Source organism: Coenobita brevimanus, chromosome 66 (genome assembly GCF_032717465.1).
Source record: "Coenobita brevimanus isolate Jiangsu-jjx chromosome 66, ASM3271746v2, whole genome shotgun sequence".
Lineage (NCBI taxonomy): Eukaryota > Metazoa > Arthropoda > Malacostraca > Decapoda > Coenobitidae > Coenobita > Coenobita brevimanus.
Window position 1 is genome coordinate 7,746,336 of NC_137019.1, and position 27,947 is coordinate 7,774,282.

At 42.3% G+C, this 27,947-nt stretch overlaps 1 protein-coding gene across 2 annotated transcripts; it reads right to left on the reverse strand.

Moving 5' to 3' along the window:
- Window positions 1-1,292: 1,292 nt before the first annotated feature.
- On the reverse strand, window positions 1,293-26,054 carry LOC145405371 (enoyl-CoA hydratase domain-containing protein 3, mitochondrial-like). Of its 2 annotated transcripts, XM_080276775.1 has the most exons (7): window positions 25,920-26,054; window positions 25,313-25,416; window positions 24,040-24,169; window positions 18,922-19,112; window positions 6,094-6,254; window positions 5,561-5,675; window positions 1,293-4,258 (listed from the first exon to the last, which is right to left on the reverse strand). In XM_080276775.1, the coding sequence occupies exons 1-7, from the start codon at window positions 25,953-25,955 to the stop codon at window positions 4,150-4,152; spliced, it is 846 nt and encodes a 281-aa protein (XP_080132901.1). In that variant the 5' UTR covers window positions 25,956-26,054; the 3' UTR covers window positions 1,293-4,149. The 2 variants fall into 2 exon arrangements, with proteins under 2 accessions (XP_080132901.1, XP_080132902.1); XM_080276776.1 differs by lacking the exon at window positions 25,313-25,416 and having other exon boundaries at window positions 25,920-26,051.
- Between the last annotated feature and the right edge of the window lie 1,893 nt (window positions 26,055-27,947).

Here is a 27,947-nt window from a genome sequence, read left to right on the forward strand (position 1 = left end):
TAAGAAAATATTTCTATAACATGTGATTAAAAAAAAAAAAAAATCCATGGTTATTCAAGAATAATGCAGTATAGTCAACTCCCGCTATTCACGGAATCGCTTCTCGTGGGTTCGCCTATTTGCGGATTTTCTGGGAAATTACTGTATTAAAAAATGCACAGGAAGATATTTCCTGTTTTTCCGACAGCATCAGCTGTTCCTAGTGGTTCATGTGATTTTTATTTGCATGTTTTCCATGAGAAATGCTGTCGTCTGCAGTTAAACTGTGCAGTTACCCTGTATAGGTATGTGCTGTTCAGCACAGGGCATCAGCACTCTACAGCACTCGGTATTTCACAATGTAGATCTCCCATTCTTTTCTCACAGTGAGAGCTTGCTTGTGATTGGTTTGTAGGTTATCTGCCTACGTGCCTTCTTTCTCCCTATCCTGTTGGCCATTCAAAGATGGGACCCAATCATAAGCCAATGTTACAAATGACCGAATTAGTGGTCGTTTACCAAATCAGCACAGCATCAGCACTATTAATTGGAAAATATTATTATGTAGGTGGGGGCACTTACCATCCACTCACTCAATGTAGTGCTGCTTTGGGTGTCTGCCCTTTCCTCTCTTCCCTCCATCCTCTTCTGCCTTTCTTTCCTCTTCCTTCTGCTTGCGGGTAACTTTACACTCCCCCTTCTGTCTTTCTTTCCGTCGTTCTTTCCTCTTCCTTCTGCCTGTGGGTGACTTTACACAGAGTGACAAGCCAAATGGTTTCATGTACACCAGGAAACCATTTACTATGCTGGGTGGTAACCATATAACCAGAATACGGCACCTGGTGGTTTAGAGGGTAATTAAGGCGCTCCAGTCGCATTGAGTCTGTGTAGGTTTATATCCAAGGGGTGGCTGGGGTTTATTGCTCACGTAATGCCACACAGGGATGAGTGAGGCTGGTCACTCTAATCGTAAATGTCATGACCAACTTGCCTAGCCCCGAGCTCCTATGCTCCTCATGGGGCAACATAGGATTGGATGATGGATGGATGGATTATCGCATATAGTTTAATTCACACCTAAATATCTGAAATCCAATAAAAAAAACTGTGCATATATAACTTCATAAAAAATCAGGTTTCAGTGCTAAAACACACTTAAGTTAGCGGATCTCTCCCTTTCATTTCGTCCGCATGCCTTGACAAACTTCTGTTTTGCATAAATATTGATTTTGAGTACAAACAGATGTATTTGCACTGTAATTCCGTATTTATACAAAACGAAAGACTGTCACGGCAAGTTGTCGAGCTAGAACCGAAACACTTCCCCTAACTTTAGCCAATTTCCTCTCTGAATCCTGATTTTTTATAAGTACAGTAGTTAAATTAAAAACGTATATAAACGTATATGGCAATAAAAATTCATCCATCCATCATCCAATCCTACATTGCCCCATGAGGAGCGTAGGAGCCCGGGGCTAGGCAGTTGGTACCGACATTTAAGATGAGAGTGACCAGCCTCACTCATCCCTGAGTGGCATTACATGAGCAATCAACTCCAACCATCCCTTGGATATAAACCTTCACCAGCTTAATCCGATTAGAGCACAATAATTACCCACTAAACCACCAGGTGCCAAAATTTGGTTATATGGTTACCACCCAGCATAGTAAATGGTTTCCTGGTGCACAGGAAACCATTTGGCTTGTCACTCAGTGAAGAGTCACTCACAGGCTGAGGGAAGCGGAAAGAATGAAGGAAAGAAAGACAAAAGAAGGAGTGTAAAGTCACCTGTAGGCAAAAGGACAAGGAAAAAATGAAGGAAAAAAAATTACAGTATAATATTTTCCAATTTAAGTGCCAGTTCAGTAAAGACCATCAATTTGGCATTTCAGTGCACCGATCATATGCCACAGTGCTCATTCTCTCTTAGTTCATCTCACGGGTTGTGCATCCACATGTGTTCTGCTTGTTATTATGGCTTCGTTAATCAACTCCATTCTGTATCCTTGTGAAAAATGAGTCAAATTGTATTGCTCAGGGTGCATCTGCTACTAGGAAGCCTAAGCAGCAGAAGAAAGTTATTTCACTGGAAGATAAAGTGAAATTTCTGAACATGCTGCATGAGGGGCAGTCAATCGTGGTTGCTGGGTACCATTTTGGTGTGAACAAGAGCATGGTGTGTTACAGCATCGCATGGGTGAGTACAGTACATTGTACCCAGAAAGGCTTGTTTATCATCCTGTACTGTCATTTTAGGAAGTATTAATGTCATAAAATACATTTACAGGTCTCATAGTCGGCCTGTAGGTAACAGGAATGGCTAAAGCACTGAAATCAGTGACTTCTGCTGTAGGTTTAGAATATTCGAGGAATTCAACATTCACGGGGTGTTCTGGTACATCATCCTGCAAATATTGGTATCTGAGTTTGCACGTAAGTTAGTAAGCTTAGTAGTAGCTATTGTGGGGTGCATAAACATGCTACATTTGCAGTTCGTTTTTTCTGTATTACCAAGTCAACTATCTTTCTGTCGTATGTAAATTTGATTATCATAGAGGTCTTAATGTGGCAACTATTACCAGTTGTAAATTGCTGATACAGTGTAAAAATATTAAGATCTGAAGCAAACTTCAGGCTTGTCAAACTGCTTTAGTCTTAATGCATTATGGGGGTGGGGAATTTAAAAATAACCTGTTTAACTCATATGATCGACCACTACTCATGTTTCCTTGAAACAAATATGAATTTTTGATAAAGCATATGTACTTGGGGTACCAGAAAAATCTGTTTACTGTATTGATGAAAATGTTTATATTACGGATTACGGTAATACATATACTAGGCTGCTGTTTGCATAACTGACAGTTTTATGATACAGACATACGGTAATATATAATAGGCTACTGTTTGCACAGCTGACAGTTTTATGATACAAAAGTACAATAATAATAAGCTAATGTTCACACAACTGACAAAGTTTTATTATACAGAAGTATGGTATTAATTGGCTACTGTCTTCACGACTGACAAAGTTCTGTGATAGAGGAAATAGTTATGGTAATAATGGGCTGCTGTTTGCTCAGTGTTCTCAGTTCAGAATGGGCAAGGAAGTTCGACATTGAATTTTTATGACAATATTGTGCATTGTCAACCAATATTGCTTCTCCACAAACTCTTCAATCTGTAGAAATCTTTGGAAAGAATAGTCTCATATTCATGTTGACACTTGCTAGCCTCAATCTCTCATCAGTCCACCCCCTTGAGGTGGTTTAAACCGAAGATGGACTAAACTGGTCCCAGTGGCTCCAAAGCTCGTTCTGATTATCTGCGATCTGGGATCGTGCTGTAATCCAGGCTTTAAACTGGGGATCAATTTCAAAACCAAGACTTGAATTTGGGCCTTAGAGTCAAAGAAGTGTGGAGAGAATTATTTAAGAAATATAAAGGTCAGAGGCATGGTTGGCCATGAAAGTGGGTAAATACAGTATTTGTGCATCCAAGAAAGGTGTGAAGGCTGACCAGACAGGGGACTCAGCTGATCAGAAGAATTTTGTATGGAGAAGTGTACAAGGTTAGGCACTATATTTATACAGTGACGTGATAGTTGTTTGACTGACTCCAGCTGACAGGTAATGTGATGCACTTGAGTGTGGTTGGTTAAGCCTATGAGGTGGAGTCTGCATTCTTGAGCCTTGATTTGTGAGTGAATAAGAATGGGACTCATTAAACTAGGCATGCTGTTGATAGTGCTCCCTGAGTGAGTTATTTTCTTGCTGTTTGGACCCCGCCTTAAACCATCTTTGGGTGTGAAAAACGTTTGGAATGATGGTGATGATATTCAGACCTCTCAAACTTAAGGTGTTCAGTGATAAATAACACCTCACAGACTAATGAATGTTTCCAGATATAAAACAGGTATATAAACCTAAATGTTTATTTTTCCTTCATATAAAAAAGCTGCATCATTGGAAGCACCAGAGCAATGTACACAGATAATCTCTTAATTCATTGTAATGCCATTTAACAAGATACTAAAATTATACTGTATAAAGTACATCACAGCTTTCACTTTATGTACAAATCTTGTATTATACATTGTAACAACAAACTATATCTAGAGAGTACAGTAAAAGTGATCACTTATAATATTTTAATTTCACTTGAAACACCTATTCTGTAAGGTGGGTCCACTTTGGTTTGCGTTTATCTATGAAACTGCTTATCCCCTCTTGACCATCCTTCATGTTGACATTGTGAACCATCACACAACTTCCTTCCCTGTGTCAGGTAGCAAGAAATGTTAATGAACTCTTTCATCATCATATAATTATTCCTATTAATAGCCAACCTTACTTCTCATGGCTCAGGAATATCTGAAAATTAGCTCGTTCATCTTACACTGGACTTCTGTCTTATGGGAGACCACTTGTCTTGTCACCCAAAACAGGGTCACCTGAAGGTAGCCTTACACCAAGTGAGCGGATGATGGATTCCCCTACCTACCACCTAGTGGTTGTGCTGCATACTGATACAAGTAAATCTTATACTACTGTAAAATCTGTAACTATCAACATGCTCCTAAATACAAGCAGACTATTAACCCTCTCAGGAATTATTATACAAATTGCATTCGAACAGAGTTTGCATGAAAAGTGCTCGATGATGCAATTAGTGTAGTTATCAACTGTGGGCTGAAGAGATACCGATTAGGCAATTTTGAACAAAAATATTTACCAAAAATTTACAGTGAAGGTTTATATCCAAGGGATGGTTGGGGTTATTGCTCATGTAATGCCACTCAGGGATGAGTGAGGCTGGTCACTCTCATCTTAAATGTCAGGACCAAATTGCCTAGCCCCAGGCTTTTACGCTTCTCATGGGGCAATGTAGAATTGGATGATGGATGGATGGATTAAGTTTTAAGGTGAAGTACGACAAACCTTGGTGCGTCATGGGGGAGGGTGTCTTTCTAGGCCAACACTCTCAAAAAGTCATTGTCCTCTTGGGTTTCGGTGGAGTTGGGGGTGGGTTACATATGATTTTCGGTGAGTTACTTGAAAACTATTGGTTGTATTGAAATTCTGAATACATCATGTGAAAGCTCGTGAAATTCTGCATATAGACTTTTTTTCTTTCTTTCTTTCTTTTTTTTCTTTATGGTGAGGGCAATATTTTTGCACTAGGATGTTGGAATGTTATTTGAAGCTATTTTTACTTTTGAACAAGTTTATTCTCACTGCATATCTTTACTTTTACTTATCAGTTTTGTATGTTTTCATTAGCTTATATAATGGTAACTACATCAACAAAGATGGTGGTAAACAATTTATACCAATTTAACCAATTTCCAGGGGCAAATAAAATCCATGGGAATGTTTTTCTTTGTGTGCCAGTAGGGTCTGCCCTCACTCCATTCTTTCTGATCATGTCTTTTAAACTTATAGAAAACTTACGGTTCCCAAGAGGGTAAAATACTACATCAATAACTTAAAAATATACACAGTATATCACCAACAAAACTTGTCATTATAATGACAACAGTTTATCCCAGGAAATAAAAAGTACACTGAGCCCACTCACCTGTAAGCATCCTCAATGCCCATCTCTAACTGTTTATACATGAATTTCTTCCCTAGTGCAATGACTGAGCGGCTTTTGTGAAGGATGGCATCTACTGTTTTTTGAGTCTCATTATCTGAAAATCAATGAGCAGTGAATAATGCTGACATCTGGAAGAGTTTGTAAGAAGTCAGGCAGTGGAAAAAAAAAAGACTGTATATATCTAGCAATGCACATGACAGGATGAGCAAGTAAAAAGTTCACTATGCAAGTAAGAATAACATTAGGACAAACAACCATCTACAATGTGGATAAGGTGTAAATGATGCTAGCAAGTGGGGCATTAATGATAATGACTGTTATGGCTAAAGATATAAACCATAAGAGAACAACCTGAAGACTTGAATTGTGGGTATTCCATGCATACTCAGAAGCATTCTGAGGATTAAGTCGGACATTTTAATACATCCTACTGACTAACTGATCTGGAGATGAAGCTAGATATTAAGTATATCCTACTATGTGACTTAATGGGTTGTCATTTAAATTCATACCTAATTCCTCCTCAGGGACAACTTTAGAGACCAAACCAGCTCTCAGAGCATCCTCTGCAGATATAGGCAAGCCCGTGAGCAGCATATGAGCAGAAACCTTGCGGGGCACACATCGCACCAAGGGTATTCCTGGGGTAGAGCAGAAGATTCCCACACTCCCACTGTTGGCAGAATTAGGTTAATGCTGTTACAAGAGAAAAAATCAATAAACACGAAGGCAAACCTGTGCATACATCCTCTGCAATTCCTTACCGAATTTATTCACTACCAGTACTTTTTCACATGTATGTACAGTATTTCCAAATACTCAGATTTATAGTGTTCAACTCTAGATGCAGGTTGTTTCTACTCATCCTTCCAACCACCATCATACACTTAAGGGAAAACATAAATCAAGGTTGTGATTAGTTAACTGCTACCATTGCAAACCAGCACCCAAACTGGCTCATTCACACATACAGCTAGCATCAAACAATAACCACAAATACACATGCTGGAAATCTAACACTGTATACAGTTACTGCAAGCTGACTTAGGACCTCCCTCCACAAGGTATTAAAAAACACAGAAATCATAGTATATCACAATGTTTGTTCATGAAATGCCATTCATTAATATCAAATCATGTTTCCCTTGTTTTTCAGGACCAGTTGGATGCGTTTTGGCATGGAATCACTTAGATCTCTAAAGTAATCTAAGGACATTTCTTTGCACCAAACATTTGTCAGTTCATTCTTGAGGTTGTCCAGATTGGTTGTCTTCTTCTCTGCCATGATTTTCTTCATCTTTGCCCAGCAGTTTTCTGTCAGATTTTGATGAGGAGTGTTGCCAGGCCATTCAAGGACCTCAATCCAATTATCCTGAAGCCATTTTGTCACCTTTCTTGACTTGTGACATGGAGCTCAATCGTGCATGAAAAAGTTGCACCCCTGAATAGCAAAAAAGTTTCACAAATGATCTTTCAGAACTTGAATGTACTGGCCACCATTCATCATCAAGTTCTTAGGAAGAAAGTACAGTAGAGGCCTCCCTTTCCCATTTCATCCGAGAAACACCCCCATACCATTACTGATTGTGGGTGCTTAACAGTCGGCACCGTGTAAGGAGGGTCATATCAACTACGGAAGGCAGGGTGACGAACCTTCGCAGAACGCACCTGGAACACTTGAAATGTGCTTTCATCGGAAAACATAACTTTTCTCCACTCATCCGATGTCCAATGTGCATACTTCTTGGCAAACTGAATGCGCCGCTTCTTCATGCAGCCAGTAAGAAGCGGTTTCTTCGCTGCGATGCAGCTTGGTAAACCTAGTTCCTTCTGCAAGCAGTGTTGGATAGTTTGAACTGAGACATCTTGTAACAGCTGGGGATGCATTCTCTTCAATTCTGCTGCTGTCAGTCAAGGATTCTTGATTACTTCCCTCTTCAGAAGCGTATCTGTACCTCTGGAAGTCGTCCTCTTCTTTCCACTGCCATGCTTGTTCTCTGGTACAACATCAGGTGGCAGGCCACGCACTGCAGCAAGAATCTTCATGTCGGTCGATTTTGTGCGTCCAGTACGTTCACAAATCGTGTTGATAGGGACATTATCCTGCCTCCATTCAATGATATGGACCCTCTCATCCCTTGAGCAGTAATTTCCAGACATGACAACTCGACTCTAGGAAAATAACACGGCAAACAGTAACATCATCATCATCCAATCCTACACTGCCCCATGAGGAGCGTAGAAGCCTGGGGCTAGGCAAGTTGGTTCTGACATTTAAGATGAGAGTGACCAGCCTCAATCATCCCTGAGTGGCATTACATGAGCAATAAACCCCAACCATCCCTTGGATATATACCTTCACCGGCTCAATCCGATTGGAGCGCAATAGTTACCCACTAAACCACCAGGCGCCAAAATTTGGTTATATGGTTACCATCCAGCGTAGTAAATGGTTTCCTGGTGTACGGGAAACCATTTGGCTTGTCACTCAGTGCAGAGTCACCCACTGGCAGAAGGACGAGGAAAGAATGAAGGAAAGAACGACGGAAGAGGGAGTGTAAAGTCACCCATAAGCAGAAGGACGAGGAAAGAATGAAGGAAAGAAAGACAGAAGAGTATGGAAAGAAAGAAGGATGGAGGAGAGGAAAGGGCAGACACCTGAGAGCAGCACTACATCGAGTGAGTGGATGGTGAGCGCCCCCAAGCAAACAGTAATGCATATGAAAGAAGAGGGAGGTGCAAGCTTGAAGCGATGGGAACATATACTCCCACTATTGCTCCTGGGCAAGCACTGACGTGCTGAGTGTTTCACCACCTCCTGCCAACACCAGAGGAGTTCCCAGTTACTTCTTGCACAAAAAATTCACTTGGTAGGGGTGGAAACACAAAGCAAAGACAGACAACTCTTCCACTGCAATGTAGGTCGTAAGTCAGTTTGCGGTGGGTGTACATACATACTGTACATATATACAGTATATATTATATATATATATATATATATATATATATATATATATATACAGTATATATATTTATGTATATGTATATATTATATATATATATATATATATATATATATATATATATATACAGTATATATATTTATGTATATGTATATATACAGGAATCCCTCATTTATCTGGACATAATAGAGCCAAAGGCATGTCCCGGTAGTGGCAACATCCAGATAATGAATACTATTCCCCTACCATACCCAGACCCTACCTATACCCACCTCCAACCTATACCTAACTTATTTGTACTGTACCTATGCTTAATTTGGCAGTGTTTTCCGGTCATTCAGGCATATTTAGACATCAAAACACACACAGGAATATCCAAAGTAATGCTAAACACCAAGAAAACCATGAAAAAAAAAAATGAAAACAAAAAAACACTCTACCTATATACGACTGTATGTAAAGTACCCCTCCTATTTTTGGCACTCTTTTCAGGTCAATCTGCCATATTTAGACATGAAAACACACATAGGAATATCCAAAGTAATGCTAAACATAAAACAATCAAAATAAAAACACTGAAAACCAAAAAACACCCAGCTTATGCACGACTGTATGTACAGTAGCCCTCCCAGTTTTGACACTGTTTTCAGGTCAATCTACCAAATTTAGACATCAAAACACAAATGATTATCCATAATGCTAAACATCATGAAAACAATGCATAAACAACAAAAATCCACAAAAAAGCTGATGACCCTTTGAAAATCTGTTGTCTGTGATGAGTGACTGCACCCAGGACTCAAAAAAAATAATTCCATATGCCACCATAAATTGGTTATATTGGTATAAATCGTATCCCATCATCTTTGCTGGTGTTTATACTATAAGATAAGCTAATAAATGCACATAAAACTGACAAGTAAGAGTATGAAATTCACACAGGAATAAAGTGTTCAGGAGTAAAGCTTGTCTTCATATAACTTTCCACCATCCTACTTCAAAATTTTGCCAGCATCTTTCAAGAGTTAAGCATATGTCTAGATGCAGAATTTCATGAACTTTCCCGTAGTCACCACGGAATTTCCGTAAGACCAATGGTTGTCAAATAAATCGCAAAAAATTTTGAAAACTCACGAGTCAATGTTATCACCACAGAAGAGGGTAAGGACTGAAGGAGTGAGGGGGGAGCCAGGAGGGTATGGAGGAGGGAAGGGAGGGGGAGAGGCAGGGTTGTGGGCAGGTTTCTCCCCCTTCTGTCAACCAGTAGACAGGCGCTTTTGCCATAAGCAGGGTTGTGGGCAGGTTTCTCCCCCTTCTGCCAACCAGTAGACAGGCGCTTTTGCCATACATTTACTTGTGGCTTGCAGTCTGCTAGACGCCGAGTGGCCATACAACCCATTGTGACCAGTGGACTTTCGAACTTCAATAAAGAGGCAGGCGGCCACTGTTGCCGAACATGTACTCGTGGCTTGTGGTCTGTGTTCAACAGAGGTGGGGGCAAGGAAAGACTTAGCCCCTGTGGCTGCACAATATTAGACATTCGGTGGGGAATGCGCATGGACGTTTTGACACCGCTTGAGGGTTACAGTCGTAAAACTTGGGTGCTGGAGGTTCGTTGAGAGTGACAGGATGAGAGAGCTATTTTGACCATTCAGTACAGGGTCAGACAGACATTTTAGTTCTGGTTGTGGGATGCAGACTGCAGTACTTCCCACTCACGGCTCGGGCCCAGTGGCTATGATATCAAATGTTTGGACATGTTGGCTAGCTGGCTGAAGTTCTTGGGCAGTTTTATGTCCGGATAATAGCAAGAAAATTCGGATAATGGTTTAACCCCTTAAATGCGGCCGTGTACAGCCGATCCCCCCTGTGTGGCGGGGTTGTAGCGGGGTCTGAGTACCTGTGGGAAAATATTTGCCAAAAATCAGAGATTAACCCTAGAACATTAAAATTTTTATGGCATATAGTACTTATATTCAGCTTTCTCCTGAGACAGGTTTTGAGCCTTCGTGGACTACCCAAGGACTTGTGGAGACTTGCAAAGTTTGGTAACAAAGTCTTCACTTTCACACCTCCAGCAACCCGGTTTCCCCTCTACCACAGCCTCAATCTGTCACAGTACACTTTATACAACAACGTACAGGTAGTTTGGAATCCGTATTTGTACAATAAGCACTGAAAATAAGACTACAATTAACGGAACGTACAGGTAGTTTGGAATCCGTATTTGTACAATAAGCACTGAAAATAAGACTACAATCAACGGAGCGTACGGCCGACATGCAGCGCGGCGGCGGTCTTCCCGTCACTGAACACACATTTCCCTTTTCACAGCTAAAAACACGTATACTACATTATTTTCCTTCATAGTACTTCCCAAAGGCTCGCTTGGCACTATTACGGCCATAAAAATCACTGCACTGCCAGTATTGTGAAGAGGGAATGAGAAAGACCACCGTGGCGCGATTTTATTCTCCCTTACGGCAGGCACTTTTATTCTCGCTCCTGTCGGCCGCTCGCACTTCATTTCTATCGCTCACTTTCACTCTCGCTGTCAGTTTAGTGCCTTATTCATCAGTGTCACTGTCATTAGTTATAAAAATAATATTTTCTACACACCAAACTGTCACTGTCATAACATAGAATAGAAAAATATGCTTTAAACTTCTTACACTGGAGTGACTGTCACTCTCAATACTTATATTATTACTATGTACAATTATTTACACTGAAATCACTGTCACTGTCAGTGCTTTTACAACTACATACACTAATTTACACTCAACAGACTGTCACTGTCAGTACGTACAAGAAAACTAAACACTAGTATCACTGTCACTCTCAGTATTATTTACAAGATTTTTACCCTTATTTTCAATATCTAGTCAGGCTGTGGTAGTCAAAGAAACATGGGTAAGTGCAGAGGGGAATTTGGCACTCTTTGCACTGCAAGGAGGTGCGCCTAAATGTTCTGTCTTGCCGGGTAGTGTGGCTGCACACATGACACCTCCTCAGTGCTTTTCCCCTCTTGGCAGTGCTAGGCAGTGGCTCCAGGCGGTGTCGCTGAAGGTAGTCCTGGCACTGTAGGCGGTCTGGAGGTGTGTGTGAGTGGCGCCTGGGACCTGATGGCAGTACCTGCCCAAAACGCTGAAGCAGCTGGTAGACACAAGTCTTAGAAAACTGCCTGAGAGAGTAGTTAGCTGGCTTCCTGTTCTTGATTTTATATAGGATGAAGGCGTTCAGCATGCACATATCAAGCAAGTGCAAGAACACCTTCCTGTACCAGCGACGGTTCCTCCTCAGGCAGTCAATCTCTCCGATCATCATATCTGACTTGTCCACCAGCTGCATATTGACGTAGTCAATTACAGCATCAGGCTTCATTACAGGATCGCCAATCCTTCTGTCGACCTTCCCTGTGGCTTGCATTTCCCCCTTGTGAACTGTGGTGAACACATTGACGATCCTCTTGTCATGCCACCTGATCGCCAGCATCTTGTCGGATTTCTTCAGGTGCACATCTCCCCGCTTTGATCCTTCAGCCTCGGGGAAGGCAGGGTAGTGTGCCCTATTGCTACGGACAGTGCCACAGGATCCGACGCCGTGCTCTGAAAGGTACTTGACGAGTTTGGGAGCTGTATAATAATTGTCCGTATACAGGACATGATTCCCGCCAAAGTACTTTTCCAGAAGCACTTTCACCACAGAACCAGAGAATCCAAGGGGGTCAGTCTTGTCCAAGTCCACACTGCTGGCGGTGTAGATAACGAAGTCTAGGATGAACCCCGTCTTGCAGTCGCACAGCACGAAAAACTTTATTCCAAAGTGGTGGCGTTTGCTTGGAATATACTGCACGAACCGAAGACGGCCACTGAACAAAACCAAGGACTCGTCGATCACTACTTTCTTGAAGGACCGAAGGAACGTCATAAACTTGTCCTTGATCAGGTTCAGGATTTCCCTCACTTTCCATAGGGGGTCAGTCCGGGAAGGCTCATCGTTGTTGGCAAAGTGAAGGTACGTCATGAGTTGCCTGAAACGATCACGACTCATGTACTTGTTGAAGATGGGTTTGGGGCAAAGATCGTCAGCACTCCAGTACTCCTCGAGCTTGTGCTTCCAGTTATGTGGCATGAGAAGCATCAAGCCGATGAATGCAAATAGTTCCCGGATCGTCAAAGGAACCCATGCTGCCATCCGCGACGCGGATGGCGTTGCACCTTCACCTTCACGAACTGCAGCAGATTGTCCTTCGTACCTGTTCGTCTCGGTACATATCTGCTCCATGACTTCGTTATCCAGGAAGGCCAACAGGTAGTCCAAACATTCACCACCCTCGGGGACAGGGAAGTCAGCCTGGATCCCACACCCACTGGCATCAAAGGGCAGATCCTCTGGCACAAAATCAGAGCCCTCAGACCACACGAAGGCATCCAGAGTGCCCTGCCTAGGCTGGGAGGGGGTGGGGGCGGCGGGGGGTGAGGCAGGCCGTGTGGCAGTGGGTGAGGCAGGCCGTGTGGCAGAGGGTGAGCTAGGTCATGTCTGTGTGGTGGTGGTGGGGGAGATAAGGAGAAGGTTCAAGGTCACTCGCAGTAGCCTGAGTGGTGAGTTGCCTAGTGCAGGAAACCTTACCACTAATTCTAGCACTAGGAGACACTTTCCTACTCATGCCAGCACGAACACGGGGCCTACGAAAACCTCTACGCAAACCAGACTGCCTACTTCCCTTCCGAGGTGGTGAAGGAGACTCCGAAGACTCAGGAGAAAGCACAGCAGACGAAGATGACGAAAGAATGGGGCTGGGAGTGCGAGGCGGTATGGCGGCAGCGTGACCTGGTGTGTGGGACAATGGCCGGTCTGAGGAGGACAATGGCTGGGAACCGGGGTCACCACTTCGCTTCCTCTTGGCCCCCTTACCATACACTAATCCCTTTTTCACTGGAGCCTTGCCTGATGAGGTGCTAGGCACAGGAATTGTCTCTTCCTGCACCTCAGACTCAGCACTCGATAAAGCATCTGATTCGGCAAGGCTTGATAACGCTCCAATGTCATTACCGTAATCCATTGAAGCTTTCAATAATTCTTTGCCTATAGCAGAGTCACTAAGGCCCTTAGCACTTCCTAGTAAGGGTTTGGACGGGATAGAGGTCACAAAGCCCTTTTTCGGAGGGCTGGAAGGCACTGACTTGGAAGAGCTAGAATGAGACATGGTGTCACCTTCAAAGACTGCGGTAAACTGACGCTAAACAGGGGCAAACTGCGGGAAAAAAAGCTAGTGTGACAACTGGGGAAACAAGCGTTTCCAATTAGTATAAAGTGCTTGCAAGAGGAAGGCGCAGATTGACATGTCTGAGCTGTCCGCGCGCTGCCATATAGCACGACGAGGGGGGCCAGGCAGCGGTGCGTGGGTGGGTAAAAAAAATGATACTTGGCAACAATGGAGGTCAGTGGTACAAAGGTCAAGTGTGCTAAAAGTAGCTAAAGGGTGGCAGTACTGATAGACAATACCAGCTGGAGCCTGCTTGCCTGCGGTTACTCAAAATTTACTAGAATCGCAAACGCGACGATCCGCCGTTATGTCCTTTTTGCCGAGCGTCGCAAACGCGACGATCCGCGTTTAAAGGGTTAATAAAGCCAAGGCCCAGCATCCGGATACTGCACATGTTCAGATAACGAACGTCCAGACAATTGAGGGATCACTGTATATATGTATGTATGACTATATATTCAGTACATACTGTATATCTATATCTATTTATCTATAAGTGGTTGGTGGTGGTGTTCATCATCCACTCACTTGATGTAGTGCTGCCTACTTCTTCCTGAGTCTTTATAATTTCTTTTTCTGTGCCTGCCCTCCTCTCTTCCTATATCTCCCATCTTTCCTGTCACTTCTTATTGCTCTTCTTTCCTTTACAAGTGGCTTTACATTAAGTGACAAGCCAAATGGTTTCCTGTAAGCCAGGAAACCATTTACAACGCTGGGTGGTAACCATATAAGCAACCCATACATGCTCCCTACGTGTCAACAAGTGGGTTGGTGGAGGGTTAGTGCCCCTCCCTGTAAAACCAATAACTCAAAGTCAAATGGCCACCCCTTACGGGATTATGGTGTCTGGCAATAGGTAGATAGATAGACAGTGTATAAATATATATATATATATATTATGGAGCCTCTATGGTAAAATGTGCGTTTCCGTACACTGGAGAGCGAGGGTTCGCGCCCCGCCAGGGTAAAAAACTTTGGGAGCATTCTCCTGGCCACGTACTGCATTGGCGGACACAAGGGGTGCTGTGGTTGAACCATTGTCGCTTACTATAAATGTATGCTTGCACCCAGTCGGCTTGTGCAGGCCAATTACGCTTGGTTCACAGACTACGCACACATCCAAAGCTACTCCAACACAAACAGTTACACTTACAAGCACTTCACACCCCACATACAGTCTCTACCAGACAGCCTAAGCCACTTGGTAGAGATACATTGGCTGTATAGTCCCCACTTCGGTTGGGATAGGCCGGTCCTGCAGTGGATACTCAAACGGCTGCTGCTGCTGATGATATATATATATATATATATATATATATATATATATATATATACATCATAGCAGAGCCTGTATAGTACAGTGATAGTGTGTGTGTCTCGCACGCTGGTGGACGCGGGTTCACCTCCTGCCAAAGTTGTAAAAACTTTGGGAAGCGTTCACCGAGCCACAGACTGCTTTGGCAGACATAAGGGGTGCTGAGGTTGAACCAGTGTCGCATACTAGTATGCTTGCATCCAGTCGGCTTACGGCGGGCTGATGACACTTGGTTCACAGACCACACACACGTCGAGAGCCACTCCAACATTACAATTACACTCAATAGCACTTCTCACCATACAGCAGCAAGGTGTATCAACAGACTAGTACAAGGTAGCCAACCGATGCCTAGGAAAATCCTTCAACGCACCAGCCACTGAGAACGCCTGCAACGTGCCAGCCAATCAGAATTCATTTCAGGAACAGCCCACCCTGCATGCTGAGCTTACTGTCGCTTTCTCATTCTCTCGTGGATCTCGTTCAGTGAAGTCGTATCTATGCACTCTGCTATTGTGACCATGCAGTGGCAAAACCCTACTGCTAAGACTTACTCTGCGGCCTCCCATGCCTCCTCATTGTTGCTGCAAACCTTGTAGCCTCTCATTGCTTCATGTTCTAGTACTCTATTGTGAGTCTGAAATTATTGTACATGTGATTACTGCTGCTAGGCTACACGGGATTCAGTGTGCTGTACTTTACTGCATGGTGTACAACTCTCCCCTCCATTGATGCCAACACCAGGTGAGTAGATAGTGCACTACATACCGTACTGTATTACTGTGCTGTATCAATACTGTACTGCATTTAATGTTTAGTTTTCATCATTTGCTCATGGGAAAGTTGTTAGGATAGACGGTTGAGAAAAGCAAGAGGAATCAATCCATCGAAAAAAAAAAAAAAAGCATGCTCTTCATCAGCGGATAATTGTGGTGCCCATACAGTTTTCTACAAAAAAAATATATATGACCCTAACTACCAATGAGCTTTCAATATCTTACAGTATCTTGGCAAGTCCATTCTGTTAATATTTTTCATAAAACATGGAAAAATGAGCTAAAGAAATAAATACTGAGCATTTATTAGTGAGCTGATGATCTGGAATGTAGTGTTGTACAGCAGAAGTATCATGACTCCCATGCTCACAGTTATGTACTGTACTGTATATGGAAGCAGCTCACCAATTTATTTTTCATGTGACTGCTATCACTCCACCTCTCACTCACCACTCAGCTGATTTGCATATAGTACAGTAAATACCTACAAATAGCAAGCACAGTAATTTTGTCCAACAAAGCAAACCTTCACTTCTCTCAGCTAGATTTTATCTTCTCTCCCAGCGCAGATGCATTCAAAGGTAATGTACAAATTCATCTTAGAACACATTTGCACTGGCGGTGAAGATAAAATCTAGCTGAAAGAAACGAAGGTTTGTTTTGTTGGATAAAATTACTGCACTTGGAATTCATAGGTATTTACTGTACCACTGTATATGCAAACCAGCTGAGTAGTGAGTGAGGGGTGGAGTGATAACAGTCAGGTGAGGAGGTTATGCTTCAAATGGAATTGTTCGTGTGGCCCTGGATACGAGTGGTATCGTATATACCGCAATGATATAACCAAAATTTAAAAGTATATATCAGATGTCTGGGAAAAATAAGTAACCAAGAAGGTAAAGTCCCCAAGCTTCCCGGTTAACTGGAATTGTAATGTATAGTATTACTGTACTGTAGCAATACTGTATTGTATTTTATGCTCAGTTTTCATCTCATACTCATGGGAGTTTTTAGGACAGAGGGTCATAACGGAGAGTAACATAATATCCTGGTTCATGCCTAATGTTGAGCTGATGGTGGGGTGGGGGGCACTATGAAATATCTGGCATTTCACTTTATTCTGCGTAGAACTTGGCTGAATTACAACAAATAATTAAGAGTTTCCTGTGCTTGGTCATGAGCAATAGTGGTGGATTCAGCCCATGCATAAGGATGCGGGGGGATCCTTGAGGACAAAGGCATTCACACAACCTAAATAGTACGGTATTCCCTACAGTACAGTAAGACCTCACTATAATGGACTAATTGGGGCCCAAACCATTCCGAAAAATGCGAAAATCTGATAAAAGCGACATCCGGACTTCCCCCTGCTAATCCAGATTTTTTCCAAAATATCAGACATTAGTCCGGATTGCATGAACAGTTTTTAAACTGTTTTAGTTACCATTGTGGTACTGTACTGTGTTATAACTTCACAACATTAATCAAGTGGTATAATCTCTTTCCTTGTCCTTCTGCTTACGGGTGACTTTACACTCCCTCTTCTGTCTTTCTTTCCTTCATCCTTTCCTCTTCCTTCAGCCTGTGGGTGACTCTATACTGAGTGACAAGCCAAATGGTTTCCTGTACACCAGGAAAGCATTTACTACGCTGGGTGGTAACCATATAACCAGATTTTGGCGCCTGGTGGTTTTAGTGGGTAATTATTGCGCTCCAATCGGACTGAGCCGGTGAAGGTTTATATCCAAGGGATGGTTGTGGTTGATTGCTCATGTAATACCGCTCAGGGATGAGTAAGGCTGGTCACTCATCTTAAATGTCGGGACCAACTGCCTAGCCCCAGGCTCCTACGCTCCTCATGGGGCTGTGTAGGATTGGATGATGGATGGATGGATATAATAATAATGTACTGTACACTGATAAACATGTCTTTTATTTACGGTACCTTGCTGTGGTGAACATAGCTGAAGTGGTCAGGAAGTCCGGACTGCTTCTGGCTTTATCGGATTTTTTCTGATATATTGGAATTTAGTCTGGTACAAGAGAATTCCGGACTACTGAAGTCCATTATATCGAGGTTTTACTGTATATTCTACATCCAAATAAGAACACCGTCATTTGGCTAAACATTTACGGACAGCATTAACTCTTTATATGGCAGACCCTCATTTAATGTACAGTATTCATTCTGGCTCACACAGTTTTTTTGCAGTGCCTCTAAACTTGCTTGCTGAGTTATAAAGAAAATAAAAAGGTACTGTATGGTAAAAAAGGGCCATTTTTCATTCACAGCAAGAAAGTATTGAAAGCAACAAGGGAAGCAGCACCACCTTGCTTATAACACCACACAGGCATCACAAACGGTGATGGGAAAAATCATCCCAGATTCAAACACCTGAGAAGAGGGTACATTACTACTTGTCTCCAACTACAACAACTCACAAGATATGATGATCTTCCAACAAAGTCATCAGTGACTTGCACCCACTTGAAAATAGTGCCTTAGGCCTCGTGCATGAGGTGCATGCTACAGTGGCACTGGTATTCTCATTCAGGCAGTGTTGTCAGTATCTGGGATCAGTTGTGAGGGGACGGGTATGGATGGAGCGTCTTATCAGCCAATCCATCCATTACTGTTTTCATACCTGACAGATTCAATTTAGCCTACTATCAGCATACTCTTGATGCTCTTGATGCAAAATGCTAAAATCTAGTCAAGATTTGTGGCTGGAAGTGTACCTAGCACAGTATGTAACTGGACCCAAGTATCTTGAGGCAGACATGTAAATGAATGTAAAAGCTGGACTGAATCCAGTTGCTGATGAAGTCTTAAAGTGTCAATTTTTGTTTTATTCTGGCCACTGTCAGAAGATATGTGATCCACTGCGGAGAGACCTTTTAAACTGAAGGAATGTGATAAAGCCTTCAATAACCCCTTTAGTAATTGGGAGCTCTTCCTAGGTTGAATAAACAGCTAACATGGCCATATAAATAAAAGAAACAAAACCAACACTCACCCAGGAGTAGAGAACGAAGAAGTATGGGTTGCAATTACTATATCACAGGACGCCACAAGCTGGCATCCAGCTGCAGCAGCCACACCATTAACCTTAGCTATCACAGGGACAGGAAGTTTGGCTAGTCCCAGCATCAGGTCAGTACAGACAGCAAACACTTTATCATGGTGTGATCTCCCATCCTTTGCCGTCTGCCAACAAACAAAAATTTATTCAAACAGGAGTTACACAGCAGTGGACAATATATCTACTTGATCTGCTCAGTACTGTATCCACACCATACAGTATATAAGGTTTATATTATAACGTTCAATGCCACTGAAGTTTTTCTTATGACAGACTAAAATTAAGGCCAAGTGTTTCATAGCTTTAGATAATCAGTGACAGGATGATACAGAAACCACCACTACCTTAAGACCATGTGAAAAAGACCAGCAGCTGTTAAACACTACCAACAATACAACTGAAACTAGAAAGCGCTCCGAAAGTGCATACCTCCACCAATGCCATTGAAATAAAAAAGGATCTGGATCCAAATCCGTGGATATAGGATTCGGATCCGGATCCGGATCCACCCCAAATTTTAATCAATTCTCTCTTGGTCCATGGCCCACCTTTCCACAAAATTTCACTGAAATTCATTGAGAACTTGGAGATGTTATGCAGGATACTCCGGAGCTAGATCCACCCCAAAATTTAATCATTTCTTCCTTGGTCCATGGCCCACCCTTCCACAAATTTCATCAAAATCTGTTTATAACTTGTTTAGTAATTCCAGATTCTGATTCATGGATACAGGATCCAGATCTGGATCTGCCCAGAAATTTAATCAATTCTTCCCTGGTCCATGGAGAATCTTTCCACAAAATTTAATTGAAATTCATTGACAACTTTTGGAGATACATTGTGTGGGATACTCCGAATCCAGATCTGGCCCAAAACTTAATCATTTCTTCCTTGGCCCATCGCCCACCATTCCACAAATTTCATCAAAAACCGTTCATAACTTTTTGAGTAATCCTGCTAACAGCAAACAGACAGGCAAACAAACAAACCAGTGCAGGGTAAAACATAACCTCCTTGGCAGAGGTAAATGATAATTTCGAAGATGTTGGTAAACCTCCAATTTCAGATAGTACACTGCAAAACCCAAAACAAGAGTATATCATGCTTATGTTCTCTGTCTTCCAGGTGAATACACACTTTGATATGAAGCATGTAAATGATAATCAAATGCTCAAAACTTACATAAATGACTGTCAGAAATTGGGGGCATACATACATCTAAACTCTTTAAGTTTTAAAAGGCAGCAAAGTTGTACTGTACACAATGTGCAATACAGCAGATCCTCACTGTAACAGACTAACTGGAGGAAGGCCAGGTCTGTTAAAGCTGGTAGTCTGTTTATATCTGAGGGTCCCCCTTTGAGATGGGAGTACAATAGCATATTCCAGTACTGCACTAAAAATGTAAATTATACCCATTTTACACTAACTTGGTCCATCATTTCACCCTTTTGCAGCTTATTTCACATCCTTTTCATTCCACTTATTCCACTTCTTCATGACTGTTACAGTATTACTATCATTCCACTTATTCATGACTAGTACAGTATTACTATAGTCTGTTATTACATCCATCCATCCATCATCCAATCCTACATTGCCCCATGAGGAGTGTAGGAGCCCGGGGCTAGGCAGTTGGTCCCGACATTTAAGATGAGAGTGACCAACCTCACTCATCCCTGAGTGGCATTACATGATAATCAACCCCAACCACCCTTTGGATATAAACCTTCACTGGCTCAATCCGACTGGAGCACAATAATTACCCACTAAACCACCAGGCGCCAAAATTTGGTTATATGGTTACCACCCAGCGCAGTAAATGGTTTCCTGGTGCAGAGGAAACCGTTTGGCTTGTCACTGTTATTACAACTCAGCGATAATGATGGGGAGAGGGTAATTACAGGCCAGGCTGGAGTAAAAAGGGTTGGAAATGCATGTATTGCAACCCACTGCAACCCATTTGAAGGACATGGTTCATTATAGATGACAAAAGTTTGGTGGACTTTGTGGCATCCATTAAATCTCATATCCACTTTACCGGGGTCAGTTATAGCTAGGGTCTATTGTAATAACCAGTCATAATAATTTCTGATTATTTATTGAGTGTACAGGAGAGGGATAATGTACCTTACGAAAATGGGCATCGTGGTTACCCAGTATCGGAAAGCAAATGGTTTAATTAAACGTTTCTCCAACTGGAAGTAATGGAACAACAACAGCAACAACAAAATACTGTAAGTACAAACTGCTTTTGTTTACTTTGCTGCTCACTGTGCAGGTAAAAAGTCTATCTATCTATCTATATACCTAGGCTGCTTCCCCCATGGAAAGGGAGGTAGCCGAGACAGGACGACACACTCCCTATTTACTCATCCATTCAATCACATTCATTCGCATCTTAGCCCCAAAGGGGAGAACGGACAGATTCTCACCGCACCACACCGCACATGGGTCAACTGCGCAATGCAATCAGTGACATCCGCAGCAGGGCCCGACAGCAGAACTGGTTTACCCCTGCCACATCATAACAGACCCATCCCCTTACCCGCACCTGACCTGACTAACTGATCAGACCAAATGCGGGAGAATATCCCCTCAGGGCTGCGTCATCACTTATTCATTCACAATTTCTCTCCATCTATTTCTGTCACGCACAGCCACTCTTCCTTGCTCAATAGACATCCCTCTCGCATCCAACGCTCTCTTCACACTGTCCATCCATCCTATTCGTGGTCTTCCTCTCAGCCTTACACCTCTCACATCAGATCTAGTTATCTTTTTCACCAATCGCTCATTATCCATTCTCTCTATATGCCCAAACCATCGCAACACCCTCTGCTCAACTCTACCAGCCATCTCCCGAACAACTCCAGTTCTCCTTCGCACTTCATCATTTTGCACCCGATCCATACGCATCACTCCACACATACTCCTCAGACACCTCATCTCCATTACATTCAAACTTTTCCTCTCTGTTACACCCATATTCCATGTTTCAGCCCCATATAACGCAGTCGGTACCACAACACCCTCATACAGCCTTCTCTTTACAACCATTCTAAGCAAACGACATTTAAACACTTTTTTCATTCCTCCCAGCACCTTTCCTACGTCATTTATTCTAAACTTCACTTCCGCATCTATTCTTCCATCCACAGGAACATGTGACCCTAGATATTTAAAACAATTTACCTCCTCAAACAACTCACCATTCAAAACTATATTCATCCCCCTACCATCTATCAACCTCGTACACTTCATCACTTTACTCTTATTCTCATTTACTTACAATTTCCTCCTTTCACACACCCTTCCAAACTCCTCTACCAACTGTCTCAATCTCTCCTCTGAATCAGTCACCAGTGCAGTATCATCTGCAAACAGCTGCTGCTTCAGATTCCACTCTCCACCATCAACATTCACCAGACTCAGACCTCCACCTAAAACTCTTGCACCTCCCTTACAACACCATCCATGTAAATATTAAACAACCAAGGCGACATCACACATCCATGTTGCAGCCCCACTCTCACGGGAAACCAATCACTCACAGCATATCCCACTCTTACACACGCTCTACTATTTACATAAAAACTTTTCACCCCTTTTAGTAACCTACCATCAAGTCCATACAATCTTAAAACAGTCCACAAAGCCTCCGTATCAATTCTATCATACGCTTTCTCTAAATCCATAAATGCCCAAAACACATCCTTGCCTCTCGCTATATACTTTTCACACACTTGTCTCACAGCAAACACCTGATCAACGCATCCCCTCCCTCTCCTAAAGCCACACTGTTCATCACCAATCACTCCCTCTGTACCCTCTCTAACTCTCATAATTAACACTCTACCATACACCTTACCTACAACACTCAACAGACTTATACCCCTAAAGCTAGTACATTCATATTTATCACCCTTGCCTTTATACAACGGGACCACACAAGCACTTGCCCAGTCAATTGGCACCATACCTTTCTCAAAGCACACATTCAACAATCTTACTAACCAGTCAACAATAGTCACTCCACCACCCTTCAGGCATTCCACAGCACACCCATCCATACCTGCAGCTTTCCCTGTTTTCATCTCCTTTACTGCCTTCTCCACTTCCTCCTTCATGATCAAAGAATCATTTAACTCTCCCAACACATTTATTCCTTGCACCCTTCCATCCACCACAATCTCAGCCACCCTTTCCTCCTCTACATTTAACAATCTTTCAAAATACTCTGCCCATCTCTTCCTTACTGCATCCATTTCAATTAACATCCTTCCATCCTCTGCTTTTACTCGTTCTTCCTTCCCAGACTCTCCCTTTCGCACCCTTTTCACCTCCTTCCAAAACATTTTCTTATTCTGTTGAAAATTCTCTGTCAGCCGCCTACCCCACCTCTCATCTGCTGCCACTTTAGCATCACGCACAGCCCTTCTTGCTCTGTTCCTCTTTTCCTTATACCTTTCATATGACATCTCATCCTTCCTCTGCAGCCACACTTCATATGCACGTCTCTTCTCAGCCACAGCCATACTTACTTCCTCGCACCACCATTCACTTCCTTTTCTTACACCACCACCCATACGTCTCACACCACACACCTCTTCTGCATGCCCCACCACAGCACTCTTAAACAACTGCCATTCCTCCTCCACGCTGCCATTTTCCCGATCTTTCACTGCGTTCCACTCATCTTTCAATTTCTCCTAATACTCTATCTTTTTCTCTTTTTTATCCAACACACTCACTTTCAAAACCTCCCTGCCACACCTAACCCTCCTAGCTCTCACCCATTTCTTACCTACTCTTAACTTTCCCTCCACCAGGTAGTGGTCAGACATACCTCCACCCTCCCCTCTCAGAACTCTCACATCCAACAATCTTCCTATTACATTCCTAGACATCTATTTTACCTCATGGACGTGGACACTTTCTAAATGTTCAATTCTGTTTTGTATATAACTAAATTAACTGTATTAATGGTGAAAATACATTAATGATCTTGTTTATGAACAAATACAACAAGCATGATTTAACAGTGCATACCAGTTCTTTCAGGTTATGTCCAGCTGAGAAGACTTTACCCTGAGCTGCTAAAATGATGCATCGCAGTTCTGGGTCATTTTTCATAATAGCGAACTGCAGTTCTTCCAGCATTTGAAGTGAGAGTGAGTTTCTGTAATGTAAGGTTTGAAGGCGACAAACAGTAACAAACATATTCATACCTCTGTTATTACATCATACTGTATATATAATCATTACTATTGTCTACGGTTAATATCATCACAGACATACAGAAGGCTCTCATGATACGTGGCTAATGTGCTAACCTGGCACACTCTCTCTCTCTTGAAACCTCATATATCAAGCCCTTTAACCCATTATAATGAAGCCTTTGTGCTCACCACATCTTGAGCCTCACTGTTGCTCTTGCACTAAAATCCATGTACAACCCTAACCTGTTTAGTGACATGATTCCTTAATCCCTAACCGCCAGGTGATGTGTATAACAGTCACGATTTTGGGTGCGGAGCAACACCGGTTGACGTGTATAGCCACAGGCATCTTCCCACTACCCTTTGACCTTTAACTTATCCTTACTCATCAACGGGACCATCTAGAGACATGGGCATACCTTCATTTGAAAGAGGAAGAGTTGGTGATTCTTATATTCCTTTAATTTTTCCCCTAGCTGTTATGGTTTGGCAGATAATAGGGTTTAAATTAAGGGTATTTTTTTCCCGTCACGGATATCCCACGTAGGAAGGAGTGTGCAACATCGAAAAAACCCCGGCGTGTAGGGGTTAAGAAATACAGTACCCATTACCCTACTAGACAGAGGTAAAATAGACAAAAGGCAGTGATGCTGAACAGGTTGAAAGCACCAACTACAGTACTGGATTGGCAGCTGCTGTCACTACCACAACTAGAGGTGCCATTGCAACCACTACTCTGTACTATCATTACTACAACTACCACACCTACCATTACTACCTGCCCAACTACCCATACTGGTACAGCTATCGTGTCTACCACTATTGCAATTATCATCACCACCACCACCACTACAACTACCATCACCTACCATTAATACAGTTAACATCACTTCCAACCAACACATCAGCTACCATCAAACCCACTATGTCTTGAGGGTTTTTCTACCAAGCTCCATCCACATACTGTACTGTACAGTACACAAAGTGCCACAAAACTAAAAAAAAAAAAAGGGTCACTACTGAATTCACAGTGTACTGGTATCGGAAATTAACAAATTTCTGAAATGCATATCTCAGACACTTCATGTATCCATGAAGCTTACCTAGTTTTGGGATCAGCAAGAGTAATGTGGCGCACTCCATTTTGTTCTGAGATAATGAGACGTGAGGATGTTTGTGAGTACTTCCTGTATCCATAACCCAATGTCTGAAGAGAAGCAAAATAATAAATGTAGCTCAATGAATTAAGGAGCAGATGAATTGAATATTTTGATAGGTTGATGAATGGGAGTGATGGGAGAAGAGAATGATGTGGTGTTTAAAAAAACATACGACACCAACAGAAGTGAAGAATGTTCAGAAAAGGCTGTCAACCGAGAAATGGATTGCAGAGATGACTGCAGTGACAAAAATGGAATAAAGTTTTTGTTGAAGAACGCAAGAGTGATTTGATGAGTGTTAAAGAAGGCTGTAACTATGCCTTTGGACACAAGTTAACAGTGATCAGAGTGCAAACATGTTCATGGTATTAGTCTGCTTTGTGTTGTTGGAAAGGTACGTGAATGAATAAAGTACAATATGGAAAATATCAGATTTTTCGATGGGCCAGGATAAAATGCACATATTTTTTATTTATTTATTTTAAAAATAAAGCTTAGGCAAATGTAAATTAAATTCAAATGGTAAAAACTAAAAAATAAGTCAACTTACTCTAACTCCTAGTGTCACTGCCTGGCTGAAAGACATTGTTAGTTTCTTGCTCCTTCTCAATCGTACTCAACACTGAGCAGAATTAGTAACTTGCACTGTACAGTATTTCTTAATCTTCCAAATGTAGATGTGTTTAAGTTGCGAGACCAAATGACCTGAGAGAAAAAGATGATGGTTAAGCATTACTTCATACTAGAAGGAGATACTGACAATTAACCGTCAGCAAACTAAGGCAGGGCAGCATTGAAATCTAAGTCACACTCAACTCGATTTATTTCATACCGGTACTTATAATTACATCATCATCATCATCGTCCAGATCTTCTTTCCCACCCTAGGGCAGGGTGAGGAGTAGCAACGTCCAGATAGCCAAAGTTCGCCCAATTCAACGGGCTACGCTTCCACTCACTCGTCACTCAAGCCCTTGAAATCCTGGTTCCATCTGATAGTCCAAAAACAATTTCATCACATTCTGTAGCTTCACATACCGGTATACCTATCTGACAGAGTCAATCCGAATGGTGTCACATTAAAACGGGGCGCCAAATCACTGGTCATGCATTTCTCTGCACAAAATTCATCCAACCAGCTCGATCTCTTGTCAGTTCCATAGCCTCACCAACTTCCATATCTCTCTTCTTTTCACACTCATCCACCATATCTCTCCACCTTCTTCTTGGCCTACTTTGCCTCCTCCCTCCATCAGATTCGCTCAGATATACCTTTTTCACCACTATTGTCATCCATTCTCTCCACATACCATACCATCTCAGTACACTCTCTTTGGTTCTAGTGTCCACAGACTTCCTCAACCTGCATCTTTCACAAATCACATTATTCCATATCCTATCCACGCTCTGTACTCCACATATATTCCTCAGTAGTCCTGTCTTCACTGCTCTTACTCTTGACTTTTCACTTTCATGCCACATTATAGTCTCACACCCGTATGTTAAAGCCGGCACTAACACTCCTTCACGTAAGCCTCGTGCAGCTGCAACACCCAAGCCTCTGTTTCTGTTTCTTATTAAGGCCTTCGTAGCTTCAGCTACTTTCCCTCCTTGTGTCACTCTACTTTCCACTTCTTTTGAACATTTTCCTCTCTTTTCTATCACTGTCCCCTGGTATTTGAACTCTCTCACCAATTCCCGTATCTCTCCATTCGCTGTAACATCACACTGGAAGTCACTGTCACTCTCAATAACCATTACTTTACTCATTTCTGCATTTACTCTCAAGGCATGACACACACAGCCATCTACAAAACTCTGCACTAGTCTATCAAGCTCTTGCTCAACATTTGCAAGTAGCACTGCATCATCAGCATGCAATAAATCTGAGATATTCCATCCATTACCATTCACTGCCAATCCCATCCCTCTCTCCACAACTCGTGTTTTTACTTCTCTCATCACCCCATCCATATATCCCTCTATTATCTGGATGGCCATTACCAGGGCATTCCATTACCTGGACGCCATGATCTGGCTATTCAAAGCCATTATTTGTACATTTCTTCATAATATCTGCACAAAACGCATGTGTCCGGGCGAAAATTATGGCCGCGCAGCTTCCGTACTCTCAGACAGTTGTTATGGTGGCACACATTGTGGCTTTTGTGGTTGTTTCCTACATGCTTCAGGCCTTGCTATTCCTTGCCTGCCTCTTCCTAGGGTGTGTGATAATGGCCCTTTCAACAGGGAAAGAGGGTACGGTAGTGATGACTCTGGAGGAGCGGGAGACCCTGGGTAAGATTGATGCAAGATGGTCAAGTCGTGAGTGTTGACTTTGATTTGATTTTAGCTTGCTGTACTGTACCATGATTTTATTCTGTTGTACCATGATTTTTTTCCATTTGCCATTATGTTTTGTGAGCTCAATGCATATTTTTTGAGTACCGGTAGTTTTTTTTTTTTTTTTTTTTCTTTTTTTTCATGTTTTCATGCCACTGCAGGGTATGGCCCTGCAGTGGTGCTTGTCTGTGGTTGATGGGTCTGCTTGACCATGGTAATTGCTTGGCTGTGGTTT

Bases quoted from the DNA above. Each gene is read 5' to 3' on its own strand.
- LOC145405371 (XM_080276775.1), bottom strand. From the start codon at position 25,955: ATGTCTTTCAGCCAGGCAGTGACACTAGGAGTTAGA. The intron at 25,417-25,919 runs GTAAGTTGACTT...GCTTCTCTTCAG, and splicing joins CAGTGACACTAGGAGTTAGA to ACATTGGGTTATGGATACAG. The intron at 19,113-24,039 runs GTATGCACTGTT...GTTTGTTGGCAG, and splicing joins GACATAACCTGAAAGAACTG to ACGGCAAAGGATGGGAGATC.